The sequence below is a fragment of the Dama dama genome, chromosome 11, assembly GCF_033118175.1.
Source record: "Dama dama isolate Ldn47 chromosome 11, ASM3311817v1, whole genome shotgun sequence".
Taxonomy (NCBI): Eukaryota; Metazoa; Chordata; class Mammalia; order Artiodactyla; family Cervidae; genus Dama; species Dama dama.
In genome coordinates, this window is record NC_083691.1 from 2,551,750 (window position 1) to 2,568,009 (window position 16,260).

The 16,260-nt window shown below is 63.1% G+C and overlaps 1 protein-coding gene across 1 annotated transcript in view; it reads right to left on the reverse strand.

Moving 5' to 3' along the window:
- The window catches only part of ADAMTSL2 (ADAMTS like 2), a 35,920-nt gene that overhangs the window by 1,549 nt on the left and 18,111 nt on the right, over nt 1–16,260 (reverse strand). Inside the window, exons 11-17 of the mRNA XM_061154203.1 lie at nt 15,586–15,958; nt 10,677–10,774; nt 6,207–6,333; nt 4,162–4,375; nt 3,328–3,483; nt 2,753–2,923; nt 1,911–2,087 (exon numbers count right to left, since the gene is read on the reverse strand). Coding sequence (XP_061010186.1) covers nt 1,911–2,087; nt 2,753–2,923; nt 3,328–3,483; nt 4,162–4,375; nt 6,207–6,333; nt 10,677–10,774; nt 15,586–15,958 — 1,316 coding nt within the window. The remainder of the gene's footprint in view (nt 1–1,910; nt 2,088–2,752; nt 2,924–3,327; nt 3,484–4,161; nt 4,376–6,206; nt 6,334–10,676; nt 10,775–15,585; nt 15,959–16,260) is intronic.

A 16,260-nucleotide genomic window follows, 5' to 3' on the forward strand; every position in this document is an offset into this window, starting at 1 on the left:
GGTGGTGAGGGAAGGAAGGACCGGCCAGCAACCAGGAGATGCTGCTGCCCCCGCCCCTGCCCCCCACTCCCACCCCACCGTACTCCTCAGCTTCCCAGTGAGGGAGTGGACCCCCCATCTCTGCCCCCAGGAGGGTCCTTTGGTTCCAGCTCTCCAGCATCCTGTGCTGTGGGAGGCTCGGGACACAGGGGGCCACAGCCCAGGGGGAGGCTGGCTTCCCACTCCAGTTAAGAGCTGGGGGCCAATTAACTACATCTTCCAGAGCCAGCACCCCCACCCGCGGCTCCCCATCCAGATGTTCCCCTCGGAAAGCCCCGCCAAGCTGCCCAGAATGCCAGGGCCATCTGCTGACCCCAGTTACCCCACCGTCCTCCTGCCGAGATCCCAGAGGCGGTGGCTCCCTCTGGCTGCCCCTGCTGTGGGTGACCCCACATCACCCAGGCTCAGCTGAGACCTCAGTCTGCAGAGGTTGGGGGTTGGGGTTCCGGTCCTGACCACCCTCCCCACCCCCCACCAGTTCTGTTCGCAGAGGCACTGGGAGCGCTTCCAGCCCGATGCCCACACCCAGCTTGAGGGAACTAGCACAGCCTGGAGGACTGAGCCAGACAACAATCAGCCTTTGGGGGGCATGCCCCAAGGCGCCCCGAGCCGTCCCCCGCCCCCAGAGAGAACGCACATCTGGCCTTTTCTGGCGCCCACTCCTCCACTCTGGGTGGACGCCTTGGAGGACGCGTTCTTACTAAGCCCTCCTCCCAGGCAGAGGCGGCCACAGGGGGAGAAAGACCCCACCCCAACCAGGGACAAGGACACAGAGGTCCTCCTGCCCACGGTCTGGTCACCCCTCGCCCACCCACCATCATCAGGGTGATGGGTGCCCGCCCCCCGGAAGCTGTGCATCCCCAGGTGGAGGGGGGCCTTGGGGCGGGGGCTGGTGATGCGGCCCAGGAGAGGGGGGGATGTGTGCGAACCAGTAAAAACCTCCACTTAGACGCGCCCCTGGACCGTAAGAGGGGCTTGAAGGGGGTCAAGTCCTGAGACATCTCCCCGCAGGAAAGGGGCCAGAAGGGAGACGCTCCGGTTAGATGGGCCCCCTTCGCTCGGCCAGAGACCTGGGCTGTCTCCCCCGTCTGCAGGCAGCCCCGCACCCCTCCGCTCCCGTGGGTGGGGACTGGCTCGGGCCTCCGTCACTCTGCAGGTCCCTCCCCCCGCCCAGAGCAGCGTCCAGCGTCTGCTAACTTGGGTCAGTTCTGTCTCTGTACTTGGGTTTCTTCCCCCACAGGGGACAGAAAGGGGAGCCCCCTCCCACAGTGCTGTTGGGAGGAAGAAAGGAGCCCCTCTGTCAAGCACTGGGCCCGGCCCACCCGAAGGGCCTGGAAGGTGAGAGTCTGCTCCCCGCTGTAGAGAGTGGAGAGGCCACGCTCCAGGCCACCCTCCCGCCAGAGGCCGAGGAAGTAGCCACAGGCCGGTGTCAGGGCGGCGGCCGCCACTCCTCCTGGCTTCCCTCTGCCCAGGGCCCACCGTCCTCCCAACCCCGTGCCTCTCAGATTCTGTGTCCCTGCCTTGACTCTGGCTCCCCACACTCCCAGTGCCCACCTGGGATCTGTCTGTTCCATGCTGGGTGTCAGGCACACGGGCTTTCAAATGCATGACTAAAAGGCTTACAAGGCAAGGCCAAAAAAAGGGCCCTGGCCGAGCGCAGCAGGGATCCCAGAGGTGAGATCCGGGAGGACTTCCTGGAGGAGGCGGCCCTCACGCTCGCCAACGTGGAAGCACTGACAGTCCCTCCAGGGAGAGAAAGCCCTGATGGAGGCTGAGCCGGGGGACGTGAGGGGCACTCGGGGTGGGAGAGGAGGTCTTTCAGCAGGACCAGAGATCAGGCCTAGCCTTAGGAGGGCCAGGGGAGTGCGCACCTCAGACCAGGGGCTGGTGTACCACTTGAAGCAGGGCCTCTCGAAGCAGGTGCTCTCCTCGGGGGGCTTCTTGGCCAGACCACACTCGGGGCCGCTGCGCGTCTGCGGCTTCCCATTGGCCAGCTCCATGCACAGGACCAGCCTCTTCTTCACACCTCTGCCGCAGGTCGTGTTGCACTGGGGTGGAAGGGCAGACAGATTAGGGGTGAGGGGCCAGAGGTCAGGAAGACCAGAACACGGGGCCCGCAGCCATGCCCGTGAAAACGGCTCAGTCAGCAGCACGTGAGTAACAGCTAAGATCAACGACACACGGGCTGAGAACTTGCGGGTCGATAACCACGTGGCCCCAAACAGATTTGCTCAGAAACAATTTAGCAGAAAAACCATCTGTTGTGAAACAAAATGGTTAATGACCATTTGCCTGGCGATGAATTAGCTGACAGCGATCTGCCTGAACCAAGCGGTTGAAAGCCATGTGGTTGGGCACCGTGTGTCTGAAAACGGCAAGCTGGTGACCTTGACAGGTCACCAGAGGTCATGAGAACAAAGCAACGTACAAGGCCCACGGCCCAAGGACCCCCAACCCTGGGCTTCCTCCTCGGGAACATGGGGTCGTGGGAAACGGATCGGCCCCGCACGCCTCACCGAACATGCGCTATTTACACTTGGGACGTTTTAAGCAGTTTTCTTACCTTTTTTGTTTTTTGTTTTTTTCTATTTCAAGTTAATGTTTAGTGGATTGTGGCATCATAATTTCCAATTAATTCCTCATTTGGCCAACCTGCCCCTCTGGCCACCTGGCTCTCGGCCAGTTAGCCGCCCACCGGGCGGGGGGCACTCACCCGCTCCCAGTCCTGAGCCAGCCAGTGGGCGGGGCAGTTCTTGTCCCCGCAGGGGTGGATGGCCAGCGGCTTGGTCTCCATCTGGCACTGAGACTCGGGCACGACCCGCCCGTCGCTGGTCTTGCAGTACACGTGTCTGATCATGCGGCCCTGCCCGCAGCTGCCGCTGCACTGCAGGGGGACACCGGCGTCAGAGGCAGAGCCCCCTCCCAGGGCCCCCGGACCTCCTTCCACGGAGAGAAGGGCAGCAGGGAGGGGGTGGGGAGGGGTTGCCACGGTAACCGTGTTGTAAACACCATGCTCTGTTCTAATTACAGAAAGATGGCATGCTCGATGAAAAACAAAACAGAGAAGATCACACCTAAGACCCCAGAAGAGTCCCCTGTGCATCCAGCACCCAGAGGGGACCCCAGTGGGCATCTGAGCATCTCATCCAGGTGGGAGAAAAGAGAGACAGGCAGGCAGGGAGCTTATAACGGGGGCGTCGCAATGGGCCCTCTTGTGTTGGTTCAAGGTTCTGATCCCCCGTGATCACACGGGTCAGCCCTCTGAGCACCCGGCCGGGCTGCCCTCACCGGCCCCCAGTCGGAGACGGTCCACTGGCGGTCGCAGGGGGGCCCTGTGCAGTCCTTCTCCCCCACAGGCCTGGTGCTGGGGTCACACAGCTTCTCGTCCTCCGAGCAGCGGATGTCCCGGGTAACCACACTGCGCTCCCCACACTTGGCCGTGCACTGCAGGGAGACAGCGGAAGAGCGGGCTCACGGCGGCCCTAGCTGCACGCAGACCCCGGCCCGGCTCCCACCTGGCCCACTCGGCTCCCACCCAGCCCACGGCTCCCACCCGGCCCGCTCGGCCCCCACCCGGCCCACGGCTCCCACCCGGCCCGCTCGGCCCCCACCCGGCCCACGGCTCCCACCCGGCCCGCTCGGCCCCCACCCAGCCCACAGCTCCCACCCGGCCCGCTCAACCCCCACCCAGCCCACGGCTCCCACCCGGCCCATGGCTCCCACCCGGCCCGCTCGGCCCCCACCCAGCCCACGGCTCCCACCCGGCCCGCTCGGCCCCCACCCAGCCCACGGCTCCCACCCGGCCCGCTCAACCCCCACCCAGCCCACGGCTCCCACCCGGCCCACTCGGCCCCCACCCAGCCCACGGCTCCCACCCGGCCCGTTCGGCCCCCACCCAGCCCACGGCTCCCACCCGGCCCACTCGGCCCCCACCCAGCCCACAGCTCCCATCCAGCCAACAGCTCCCACCCGGCCCACGGCTCCCACCCGGCCCATGGCTCCCACCCGGCCCGCTCGGCCCCCTCCCGCACCCCCCCACCCACCCGGCCCCCACCTCGGACCACGCGGACATCTCCCACTGCGGCCCGCAGGCCCCCACCCTCCCCCGGCCCGCACACACACCTCAGACCACTCGGACATCTCCCACTGCGGCCCGCAGGCCGGGTTCCGGCAGGTCTTGCGCTCCTCGGGCCGCACGGCCTCCGCCGCCTCGCACAGGTCGCTGTACACGGAGCTGTCGAAGCCGGGCGACAGCATCTTCCAGCATCTCACGATGCGTGACTGGTAGCCCTCACCGCAGGTGCGCGAGCACTCGCTCCAGCTGCTGGTCTCCCACCTGCCTCGGAGGGCGCGGCCTTTAGCGACCCCACCCCGCTCCCAGCCGCGCCCCCACAGGCTCCCTCCAGCCAGAGCTGTCAGGCCTTGCTACGGCCCCCCTGCTAACTCCAACTTGGGGTCCTGCCTCAGTGTCCTGGAGCCCCCAGCCCCACTGAAGGGAAGAAGGCACCCCCATGACTGCACAGCCAGCTTCTTGGAAAGGAGCAGACATATAGGGAGCAGAGACCCCAGGACGGAGCAGAGACCCCAGGATGGAGCAGAGACCCTAGGACGGAATAGAGACCCCAGGATGGACCCCAGGACAGAGCAGAGACCCCAGGACGGAGCAGAGACCCCAGGACGGAATAGAGACCCCAGGATGGAATAGAGACCCCAGGATGGACCAGAGACCCCCAGGACGGACCAGAGACCCCAGGATGGAATAGAGACCCCAGGATGGAGCAGAGACCCCAGGCCGGAGCAGAGACCCCAGGACGGAGCAGAGACCCCAGGACGGAGCAGAGACCCCAGGACGGAATAGAGACCCCAGGCCGGAGCAGAAGACCCCAGGCCGGAGCAGAGACCCCAGGCCGGAGCAGAGACCCCAGGACGGAGCAGAGACCCTAGGACGGAATAGAGACCCCAGGATGGACCCCAGGACAGAGCAGAGACCCCAGGACGGAGCAGAGACCCCAGGACGGAATAGAGACCCCAGGATGGAATAGAGACCCCAGGACGGACCAGAGACCCCCAGGACGGACCAGAGACCCCAGGATGGAATAGAGACCCCAGGACGGAGCAGAGACCCCAGGCCGGAGCAGAGACCCCAGGACGGAGCAGAGACCCCAGGACGGAATAGAGACCCCAGGACGGGCCAGAGACCCCAGGACAGACCAGAGACCCCAGGACGGAGCAGAGACCCCAGGACGGAGCAGAGACCCCAGGCCGGAGCAGAGACCCCAGGCCGGAGCAGAGACCCCAGGATGGAGCAGAGACCCCAGGACGGGCCAGAGACCCCAGGACGGAATAGAGACCCCAGGACGGGCCAGAGACCCCAGGACAGACCAGAGACCCCAGGACGGAGCAGAGACCCCAGGACGGACCAGAGACCCCAGGACGGAGCAGAGACCCCAGGCCGGAGCAGAGACCCCAGGACGGGCCAGAGACCCCAGGAAGGGCCAGAGACCCCAGGACGGAGCAGAGACCCCAGGACGGGCCAGAGACCCCAGGATGGAATAGAGACCCCAGGATGGGCCAGAGACCCCAGGACGGACCAGAGACCCCAGGATGGAGCAGAGACCCGAGGATGGAATAGAGACCCCAGGACGGAGCAGAGACCCCAGGACGGAGCAGAGACCCCAGGACGGAGCAGAGACCCCAGGACGGAATAGAGACCCCAGGACGGAATAGAGACCCCAGGATGGGCCAGAGACCCCAGGACAGACCAGAGACCCCAGGACGGAGCAGAGACCCCAGGATGGACCAGAGACCCCAGGAAGGGCCAGAGACCCCAGGACGGAGCAGAGACCCCAGGACGGAACAGAGACCCCAGGACGGAGCAGAGACCCCAGGATGGGCCAGAGACCCCAGGAAGGGCCAGAGACCCCAGGACGGAGCAGAGACCCCAGGACGGAACAGAGACCCCAGGACGGGCCGGAGACCCCAGGACGGAGCAGAGACCCCAGGATGGAATAGAGACCCCAGGACGGGCCAGAGACCCCAGGACGGAGCAGAGACCCAGGATGGAGCAGAGACCCCAGGATGGAGCAGCCCCCTGGATGCGGCATGGCAGATCCCCAGCGCACCCCCCCCCCAGCACATGCCCTGTCCGGGGCCTGGGGGGCAGGTACCTGGGCTGGCATTCCCTGCCTGCACAGAACTCCTGGACAGGCTCAGGCCGCGTCAGGGCGTCGCAGTAGCTGTCGTCCACCTCGATGCCATCGTAGCGGACACACATGGCGTAGGTCGACATGACCCCTGAGTTCAGGACAAGGGAAGGGCGCTGTGAGCCCCCGTGAGCACCTGGAGGCTGGCAGGCGGGCCCCGAGGCTGTGGGCAGGTCACCCGGCCTCTCGGGGCTTCCTGGTTTCAGTCCCGCTGACCGGACTGGGGGCGGATCCCAGCGAGGCCTGGCCTGTGCATCTGAGCTCCCTCCCCGCCTGGGCCGGGGGCCTGAGCACTTCTCTGCACAGCCTTCCCTGCCCACCCTGTGCTGCATCATAGGCCCTGAGCTGAATCGAGCAGGTGACGTGTTGGCTGCTTCAGGCGTGTCCAACTCTGCGGCCCCGTGGACTGTAGCCCACCAGGCTCCTCTGCCCACGGGATTCTCCAGGCAAGACTACTTGGGAGTGGGTAAGCATTCCCTTCCCCAGGGGATCTTCCTGATCCAAGGGTCGAACATGGGTCTTTTATATTGCAGGCAGATTCTTTACCTTCTGCGCCCCAGGGAAGCCCAAGAAGTCACAAACGCTGCGCTTTTAGTAAACTCAGAATGGCCCTTACAGAGGCGCAGAGGCAAACCCAGCCAGGTGTCACTCATTCATTCATTCAATGACTATGATGGGTGGGTAGATGGATGGATGGATGAGTGGATGGGTAGGTGGGTGGTGGATGGACAGATGGATGGGTAGGTTAGTGGTGGAAGGATGGATGGTGGATGAACAGATAGATGAGTGAATGGGGAGGTTGGTGGATAGGTGGGGAAGTATGGATGGATGGTGCATGGATGGATAATCTAACCGTTCCAGCCCTTCGCAGACTCCTCAGATATGACATCAGACCTTCAGATCCTCCCTGCCCTCCCATGGCATGCCCTAGTCCTTATCCAGCTCCCTCTCAAACTTTCTTTAATGATTTTTGTGATTAAATACCTGCTACTCTATAAATCTAGGTCTTCCCTGATAGCTCAGTCAGTAAAGAATCAGCCTAAAATGCAGGAAACCCCTGTTCAATTCCTGGGTCAGGAAGATCCACTGGAGAAGGGCTAGGCTAACAGCACCAGTATTCTTGGGCTTCCCTTGTGCCTCAGTGGGTAAAGAATCTGCCTGCAATGTGGGAGACCTGGGTTCGAACGCTGGGTTAGGAAGATCCCCTGGAGACGGGAAAGGCTACCCACTCCAGTGTCCTGGCCTGGTGAATTCCATGGACTAAGTCCATGGGGTCACAAAGAGTCAGACACGACTAAGCGACTTTCATTTCACTTCACTTCACTCTATAAATCCCGTGGGGGGACCGTATGTAAAGGGCCAGCCCTCAACCAAAATTATTCATTCCTTGACCGCCACCTCCACCTTCTGCTTCTCCAGTCTTCCTGCCCTGCACCCCCATGCCAGGCACCAGGCTGACGCAGGGGCCAAACTCACTCCACAGTGCGTGGTTCCCTCCCTGCCAAGGAGCCAGAGTGACTCAGGGCGAGTGTGAACACGGCTGGGGTCAGGGGCCGTGGTTGTCATTATCACTGGTGTGTGTGTGCCAAGGGGCAGGGACCCAGCCCTGCTGGATGCTGGAGAGAGCAGAGTCCTCCCCTCGGGGGTTGCCCTGCCCCGTAAACCAAGGGCCCCTGCCGACTCGCGCTCCCTGCCCAGGGGCGCGTGTCTGAGAGCCGGCAGCTCCTGCCTCTCCAAGCCCCAGCCTTGGATGGAATGAAAACAGCCTGGGAGGCAGCCCACATGGGGATTTTTTCTTTTTTCCATGAGGGACGAGCCAGGTTGCAATCATGGCTTCCTCTCTGCCAGCGCTGGGCTGTGTCGTCTTTAGCCGTCACTGAGCGGGGAGCTGGCTTCCTGGCCAGGCCTGCTCAGAATGTTCCAGAGACACCAGTTCTGGGGCCCAGGGAGGTCCAAGTCAGGGAACTCGCAGACCCTCAGCAAGTGTCTGTTTGTTCTCTTGTCATCCAGGGGAAACACAGCCGGTCCTGATCAGGAGGGACGGGACTCCTGGTCCCAGCGCCGTCCCCAGCTGGGGGTGACGTGAGGGCGGTCAGACTCTCCAGGACTCCGCTTGCCACTCACCCCCTCCCGGGGACCCCCACGCGGGACGGGAGGCGCAGCTCCGGTCTTCTGGACACCCACCTCGCGGCGTCAGTCCTGAATGCGGGGCTTCTCAAACCTTCTTACCAAGCCCTTCCTCTAAAGGAAAGGAGCAGAAGGCCCCGACGCCGGACTGAATGGGCCTGTTCTGCCCGCAGGCCGGGGACCTCAGAGCCTGTCAGGTCCACTCCCCCAGGCCTGGGCCAGGGGGTTGCCGAGAACCCTTGGGACTCATCCCTTGTGACGCAAGTGAAGGGTCCAAACTGATCCAGCTGCCTTTCTCCCGCTCTCAAGAGCATCTTTAAGGAAAAGAAGGAACGCTTGCTGCTATGACCAGGGCTCAGGACATAGGAGACTTGCTGATCGCCAGTGATGAGGTGGAAGTTTGCACAGGCCCCGCGGGCCACAGAGGGTTTGTAAACCACCACCCTCTCCCCCGACGCCCAGAGCTGGCCGGCGCCCCGGCAAGCGGGATTTTGAGAGGAGCCCGCCACAGGTGTGCAGAGGTGATCCATTCTGCGGGGACCTCAGCTCACCAATTCTGTGGGGTGCTGCCCACCCTATTTGGTGTCTCTGTGGCGACGGGGAACTCACTCGGTCGGGGCCACTCACTCCAGTCCCAGAGGGGCTCGTCTGAAGGAGAGTGCGTCCTTTCAGCAGAGCCAGAACCTGTCTTCCTCACTTCCTTTCTTCTTGCATCCTACTGTGTACCTTGGGCCACCCCCTGCCCCGGCACTCTGCGGGCGTCGAGTCACCCTGGATGACCTCCCTGGGGACCGCCTTCTGCCCAGGGCCAGGCTCAGCTGCTCACCCCCGGGGTGGCTTCATCCCGGAGGGATCTCAAGCCTTGTCACCTCCCGGGCAGGGACATGTGCAAGGGGAACAAAAGACACTCCCCGCCACATGTGCTGTGGCCACCTCGGCACGCGTGGGGTCCGAGGGATGACGTTGGGGCTCCCGATTCAGAATGGGACCCTGCCCTTCGAGAGCAGGCTCTCAAAGCAGGCTCCCCCAACACCCCGCTCTCCCCAGCACTCAGCCCCGACTTCACTCCCCGGACCAGCGCTGTGGCTGCTCCTGGCCCCATTGGTGGCACACAGCAGCAGCAGTCCTGCTGATGGCACCCAGCTGTCAAGCTTTGACCCTGATTGCTTATTTTTCCTTTCCCATCTACCCCTATAACCACGTTTGGATAGGTGGACGTCCCATTTTACAGGTAGAGAGGAGAGACTCAGCAATTAAGAATGTGGGGTGTGGACAACCAAATAGTTCATCCCAAGTGCTCACCACACCCCCACAAAGCCCTCCTCGAACCCTCGAGAATATCAGGGGGCAATCTCAGCCCGTCACCTGCCCTGCTCAGGGGAGGAAGGACGGCGTAGCAGGAATGGGCCCGGCTTCCCGCCTGAGATAGAGAGCCGGTGGTCCCCTCAGCGCCCCGCAGAGCTGTCTCCCCAGCTCCTTCTTCGGCCCCATCTCCTGAGATGCCGGTCACCCCCAGGCCCCCAGCTGCCCAGGGCCCAGTCAGCCACTTGCTTCTTTCACCACACTGGCCAGAGCGTGCGGGGGTTCCCAGAGCTCCGGCCAGCTGGGGTGGGAGTGCAGGGGCAGGAGCAGCGGCAGCAAGCCCAGTCTTGCCGAAACACCAAGTCCCAGGTACGGATAAGGCAGCACCCGGGGTCTCCCTGCATTTGCCGCAGGCCGGCGCCTGGGTCTGATGTCCGACCTCACAGGGGAGGGGACCAGGGCTGGTGGTGGGGTCCCAGCCTCTGGGCTGCAAGCCAGCGTCTTGGTGCAGCGGCGGCCGGCCCAGTGAGCAGACAGACATAGGTTCAAGCCCTGACTTGACACTTACTGATGCCATGTGTCTGTCTGTCCAGGCAACCCCAGGGTCTGCTATCCCCCCAGCTGTTTCCTCCCCAGACGAGGTCCTAGAATCTGAGAAGTTTCCTCTCTCATAGTCCACACGGGTCTACTCCCCTCCTTCTCACCGCCTGAGATTTCCTACGTCTTAACCAAGAGAAGGATTTTCCTAACAATGTACGAAATGCGGAAAGATGAGCGAGGGAGCCTTGGAGGTGCTGACTGACCCCCACGCGGCTGGGCCTTACATGGTCCATCATGAGGACACCCAGACTGCCCCACGTCCCCACACATCCTGTGGGCCAGGAAACCGCTAGACTAGCTCACTGCGGGCAGTTCAGGGTTACAAGCAAGCGGACGGGCCCCGAAGCCCAGACTCACGCCCGCCGTGGAGGTGGGCTCGCGGGCGCCCCCGGCCGTCTCGGGTACCTGTGGTGCAGGTGGAACTGCAGGGCTCGTGGGACGAGAGCTTCCACCGGTACATGTCCGCGGGGCTCACGCCCTGCTTGCGGGACTTGGGCCTGGTCCTGAAAGCAGGTGAAGCAGAGAAGGAGGTGAGTTCCGTGGAAGCGCGTGTTCTCATCGCTGCAGGGCGGGGGGCGCGGCTGTGTGTACCCGTCCTGAGCCCCTCCCCTGGGCAGAAGGGCAGTCTTGCTGCCTTTCTGGGGGCCCCAGTGCCCACTGTTTAGAAGGAGCGCCCCCGGGGTGGCAGGGCTAGGAGGAAGGGGGAGCTGGCATTTTCCATCCCAACAGCTGGCTGAGCACAGGCCCTGCAGCTGTCGGGGCCCCACTGGGGGCTCTGGGGGGGGAGGGTGAAGAACTTGGGGCTCCCCGCCGTCATAGTGGCCCCTTCCACACCCACAGGCCTCTCACCGCCCCCCTCCAGCAGGAGCACACCAATGCCTCCTCCCCCATCCCCGGGAAGGGACCTCAGAGGCACCTGGTATGCGTGGAAGATGCTGGAACCCTCTCCCGTCGGCCTTCCCCAGCAGGGATTCTGGCCACCGGGCCTCCGGGGATCAAAACAGACCAGCCCGGGGGCAGACGGGGGAGGGGCCGCGTCCCCTGCAGACGCCTCTGCCCAGGTCTGCGAGGGCTGCTGAGCAAGGGAACGCCGAGCTGGGTCCCCGCCAGCGACGGGCTGGGATTCTTGGCCGGAAGTCAGGCGGCCCAGCCAACTATTGTTCGGACTGTTTGCTTCTTTGAACCAGTCGGTGTGCTGGGCCCAACCTCGGGATCCAATGTGCCGGCTCGTCGTGGACTCGGCAGGGGCCGAGCAAGGTGGTGGAGGCATCTCCCAGAGCCCGGGATCTGCCCTGAGAGGCAGCCGCCCCCAGAGCCAGCCGGGGGGCACGGGGCGATGGGTCCACCGCCCAGCCCCGCTTCCCTTCCCATCCAGAGGGGCTGACGGAAGACCCCCTGAAGCTGAGACCCTCGCACGGGGCACACCCACAGGTCCTTTCTTGGGACCTTCTGTCACCGTGGAGGTCAGGCTTAGAAGAGGGTTTGCAGGGCACACATTCTAAAAGGCTTTCCAGGGACTTCCCTGGTGGTCCAGCGGTTAACACTTTGCTTTCCAATGCAGAGGTTAAGGGTTTGATCCCTGGTCAGGGAGCTAAGATTCCACATGCTTCATGGCCAAAATACCAAAAATCCACTTAAAATAGAACTAATATTGTAACAAATTCAGTAAAGACTTTTAAAACACGGTCCAGACCAATGACAGCAACAACAATAACACAACCAAAAAAAACCTTTAAACAAACAAATAAAAGGCTTTCCAGTCGATTCTGTGATAGAGACATCGGTTTGGATTTGACTGGGAGTTTACTGTTTGCCTTCCAGTTTCTGGAATTTCACAAGAACAGCTCTTACACTGCACTTGTGGCCTTGAAGGCACGTCCTGCTCTGAGAACCAGGAAATAATCTACCCACGGACGGACATGAAGTCATGAATTCACTGATATGGTTCCATGAGCCCAGGAAGGAGCAAGGCAATGGAGTGGAAAGCCTACGGCAGTCCGTTGCTGGGTCACGACCGCCGAGACCCCTCGCCGGGTAGCCTCACCCTCCCTGCCACCCCAAGCCTGCCCCGGCCTTGCCATACATACAGGGGGAATCGGAGGGTCCTCCCCCGTCCTCCTGAAAAGTGAGGGGGCCCTTTCAGATGGGCCCCCCACCCACCCGAGACCAGGCGTCTCAGAACAAAGGGCCCGCGGCGCCTCCTCGGGGAGGGAGAGCTGGATGCCCCGCACAACACCATGACCCCCGCCCTCCTGTTAACAGCTTCCAAATCTCCCCAGGAACAAGGACCAAAGGCTTCAGCCCCGCCCTGCCACCCCAAACGTGGAGGAGCCGCGCCATCTTTATCTAATTACACACTCCTGGGCCAGCAGGCAGCGTGACTCATGGTGGAGAGACAGCAAGCCGTTCAAAATAACCCTCTGGGTTTTCAGCACCAAAGGTCTTTCTGGAGGGGCTGCCTGCCTGTGTTCGCACCAGTGCAGCGCAGGATGCTCTGCTCTCTGCAGAGAAAAACACCCGGGAAATCGCTGAACCAGCAGCCCTCCACTGCCTCCGTCTGGAGGGAAGCTAGCACCCGCTGATTGCCAGGCTGGGCCGGACACCCCGCAGGGATGCTCCAAGTCCTTCATCTCCAACTTTCCCTGGACGGCCTCGATGGTTCCTAACCATCGAAAAGAGGCTCGGAAAGAGCTTCGCTTCCCCGCCCCCACCCAGGTTTCGAGAGAGACCCCAGGTCTGCATCCCAGCCCTGACGTCTGGAGTCGGGCCTCCCCTGGTTGTTCCAGGCGGTTCCAAGAAGGTGAAAATAACCTTGCTCTCTGGACCGCGCCTGGACTGCGCCCTCCCTAAGCAGACGCGACTTCCTGTGTTTGGACAATTTGCCGCGCCGGGGCTATTTTGGCCTGGCGGTTTCCCCCGCCGCCTCCTCAGCCCTTTATCTCCAAAGACCATCTTTGGTCTCCCGTCAGCCGTGTCCTTTGAAGCCACTGGCGGGGCAGCGGCCCTATCTCACCCCGTCGTCGGGACTTTCTGAGCCCTGATGGCCATTGTATTGGTTCCTGCATCCCAGACATCCCCCTAAGGGCCCAGGGGTGGGGGCAGGAACCCACGGGACCAGACGGGAGAGACTCTTTAAAATGTGGCTTAAAGACCCGAGAGCTGCTGCTGTGACCCAGCTTGGGGATCCCGGGATGCCTGAACTGACGGCCCTGACGAGCCCCCGACAAGCCCCTCCCTCGGGGACAGGGCACGGAGGCCCACAGAGGATCACCGATGTGTCCTAATGCCGTGGGACTCAGGTGTGCACGTGTGTGTGCACATGTGTGTGTGTGCGTGTGTGTGTGTGCGTGCGCGCGTGTAGCGGGGCAGAGCTAGGATGGTGACCCGGGTCTCCACCACACTTTCCGGGCCTCCAGCCGCATTAAACAGCAGGCTGTGCTCCACCTCCATAAACCCATTCAGGCAGGGACCGACCATCGGACAGCTGGCCATCCTCACAAGCGTGGTCCCAGGAGGGCCCGTCCCCCATCCCTGGAGGCTGAGTGCATTCATGACCAGCCCCTGGTTCCTGGCTAGGTGCCCTGGATAGAATTCAGTCCTCTGGACACCCCCGGGGCTTAGAAGAGCCCCGCAGGATCAGAGAACAAGTAATTGGCCCCAGGTCACACAGGCAAGTGCAGCTGATTCGGAATCCCGCTCTCAGACTCAGAGCCTGTCCCCCTCCAGCCGCTGGGTGCCACACACCCCTGAGGCCCACTTCCTGTGAGCTTCTGGACCCATGTCAGGCCAGCAGATGGCCTCGACGGGCCCTGGGAGAGGAAGCACAGCCACAGGGGCTCCGGGCCGCCCACTCTATCCGCATTTGCAAAGTCTCCCCCTCAGAAGGGCCCGGATGTGCTGGGGAGTCTCACGGGGCCTCAGAAAAAACACCTTGAGAACAGGGCCAGAGGGGCATCTCCTGTGGGCTCAGGGGCCCAGCTCCCTGCTCTTGTCCTCTGGGGGTGAGTTGCCTCCAACCGTGCCACCTTAAGAGTGAACCCCAAATATTCCATCAATCTCAGTTCCCTAAGGATGCCCACCTCTGCACCCCCAGCCCCGGCAAGGGTTCTGCTGGCTTGGTGTCTAAAGCCAAGGGGTCTAGGTGGGTCCGCAGAAAACAGGACGAAACAAAACCCGGGGTCTTGTTCCGGCCTCCAGTCCGCACCCGCACTGGCGTCTGCTGAGCCCTCCTCCGTCTGTTTAGACAGCCTCACTGCCCTGCGAGCCTCTGGATGACAGGACAGTAGCCCTCAGCCAGGGGCCTGGTCGCCAGGATTATCCTTTCGTAGGGACAGTGACAGCAGCAGGCCTGGAGCCACCCTGCTCCCAGCTGGCCCCAACCCCGGGAGGCTCCTGGCCTCAGATTCCTCCAGGGCCAGCTGTGCCCGTCCAGGGGTCCCCAGCTGTGACCATCCAGGGGTCCCCAGCTGTGACTGTCCAAGGGTCCCCAGCTGTGGCCATCCAGGGGTCCCCAGCTGTGGCTGTCAAGGGGTCCCCAGCTGTGACTGTCCAAGGGTCCCCAGCTGTGGCCATCCAGGGGTCCCCAGCTGTGACCGTCCAGGGGTCCCCAGCTGTGGCTGTCAAGGGGTCCCCAGCTGTGACTGTCCAAGGGTCCCCAGCTGTGACTGTCCAGGGGTCCCCAGCTGTGGCTGTCCAGGGGTCCCCAGCTGTGACCATCCAGGTGTCCGCAGTGTATCCTCACCGCTGGACTCTCCCACGTCCCAAACCCAGAAGCAGCTCCAGCCCCCACGGCCGGAGGTCTTGTTCCCAGTGCCTGACTCTGGGGTCTGGCCCCTGGCTGGGGACCCCACTGGACCATCCCCCAGTCTCCTCCCTGACCAGCAGGGAAGGCTGTCCTAGCCACTCCACCTTCAGGGAACGTCCGCCTCATGCCTGATGGCCTCCTGTGCAACGACCGTCCAGACGAAGAACCATAGGACCGCAAGCCTCCAGGCTCTGAGCCCCGAAGGCGTCACTCACCTACCTACCTCTCTGAGCCCCATATTGGTCCCTAAGGAGGGGGGGCTGGGATGAGAGCCCGCCTCTCTATGGGCGATGCTCAGCCCCAAGTGCACGGAACTGTCCGCCTCCCCGCTTCCCGGCCCCACTGCAGAGCAGGAACTTCAACCCATGGTACTAACTTGTGGGAAAGACGCTAAAACCCAGGCCTCCAGCTCCCTGAGGGGCCAGGCAGGGGCAGCCCCCTCCCCCTTACCTCTGCCCTGTGTCCCCCACCCCAACACCCCTGGCCAGACAGGGCCGGGGAGGCGCCTACCTGGCCTTCTGCGTCCGGTTCCCGGCCAAGGCGGGGAGGCTGGCGCTGGCGTTGGGGAACGGAGCCTCGGAGGAGGTGTTGGCCACCCTGTCGCTGCTCAGCTCCAGGTAGGACCCATTGAGCAGGTAAGCCCCGGCCCCCTCGCTCTCCTCGTAGTCCAGGTAGAGGCTCTCGGCCGGGGAGCCCCTTGGGGCACCCTGGGCGAAGATGCTGTTGACGGTCTCGTTGAGGGGGAGTTCCCTGGAGTCGGAGCCTGCACCCAGCAGCTGGTCGGAGATGGCATTAGGTGAGAGCAGCTCCTGGGAGGCGAAACGGGCATCGGCCTCTCGGTCATCCGGGTCTCCCGCCAGAGCTGTACGGGTGGCGTTACCATCTATGGGGGAGATGAGTGCTCAACCTCCCGTGACCCCCTCATGTGGGGCAAGGGTTGCCCTGGTTGTGGGGGGAGGGAGTGCAGACCGGGGGGCAAGGCTGCAGGAAAGACCCGATCCAGGAAGCACCCAGAGGCAGGTTCCCACCCAGTGAGAGGACGCACATCGTCCAGCGGAGCCTTGCAAGCCAACCCAGATAAGCTCTCGCTGGGGAACCTGCCTGAGCTCAGCAGGGGCGTCGAATAGGGTCTCCCCGAATGCATGCCTGCCCTGCAACCACAGAATGTGAGCTTCTGTGGAAATG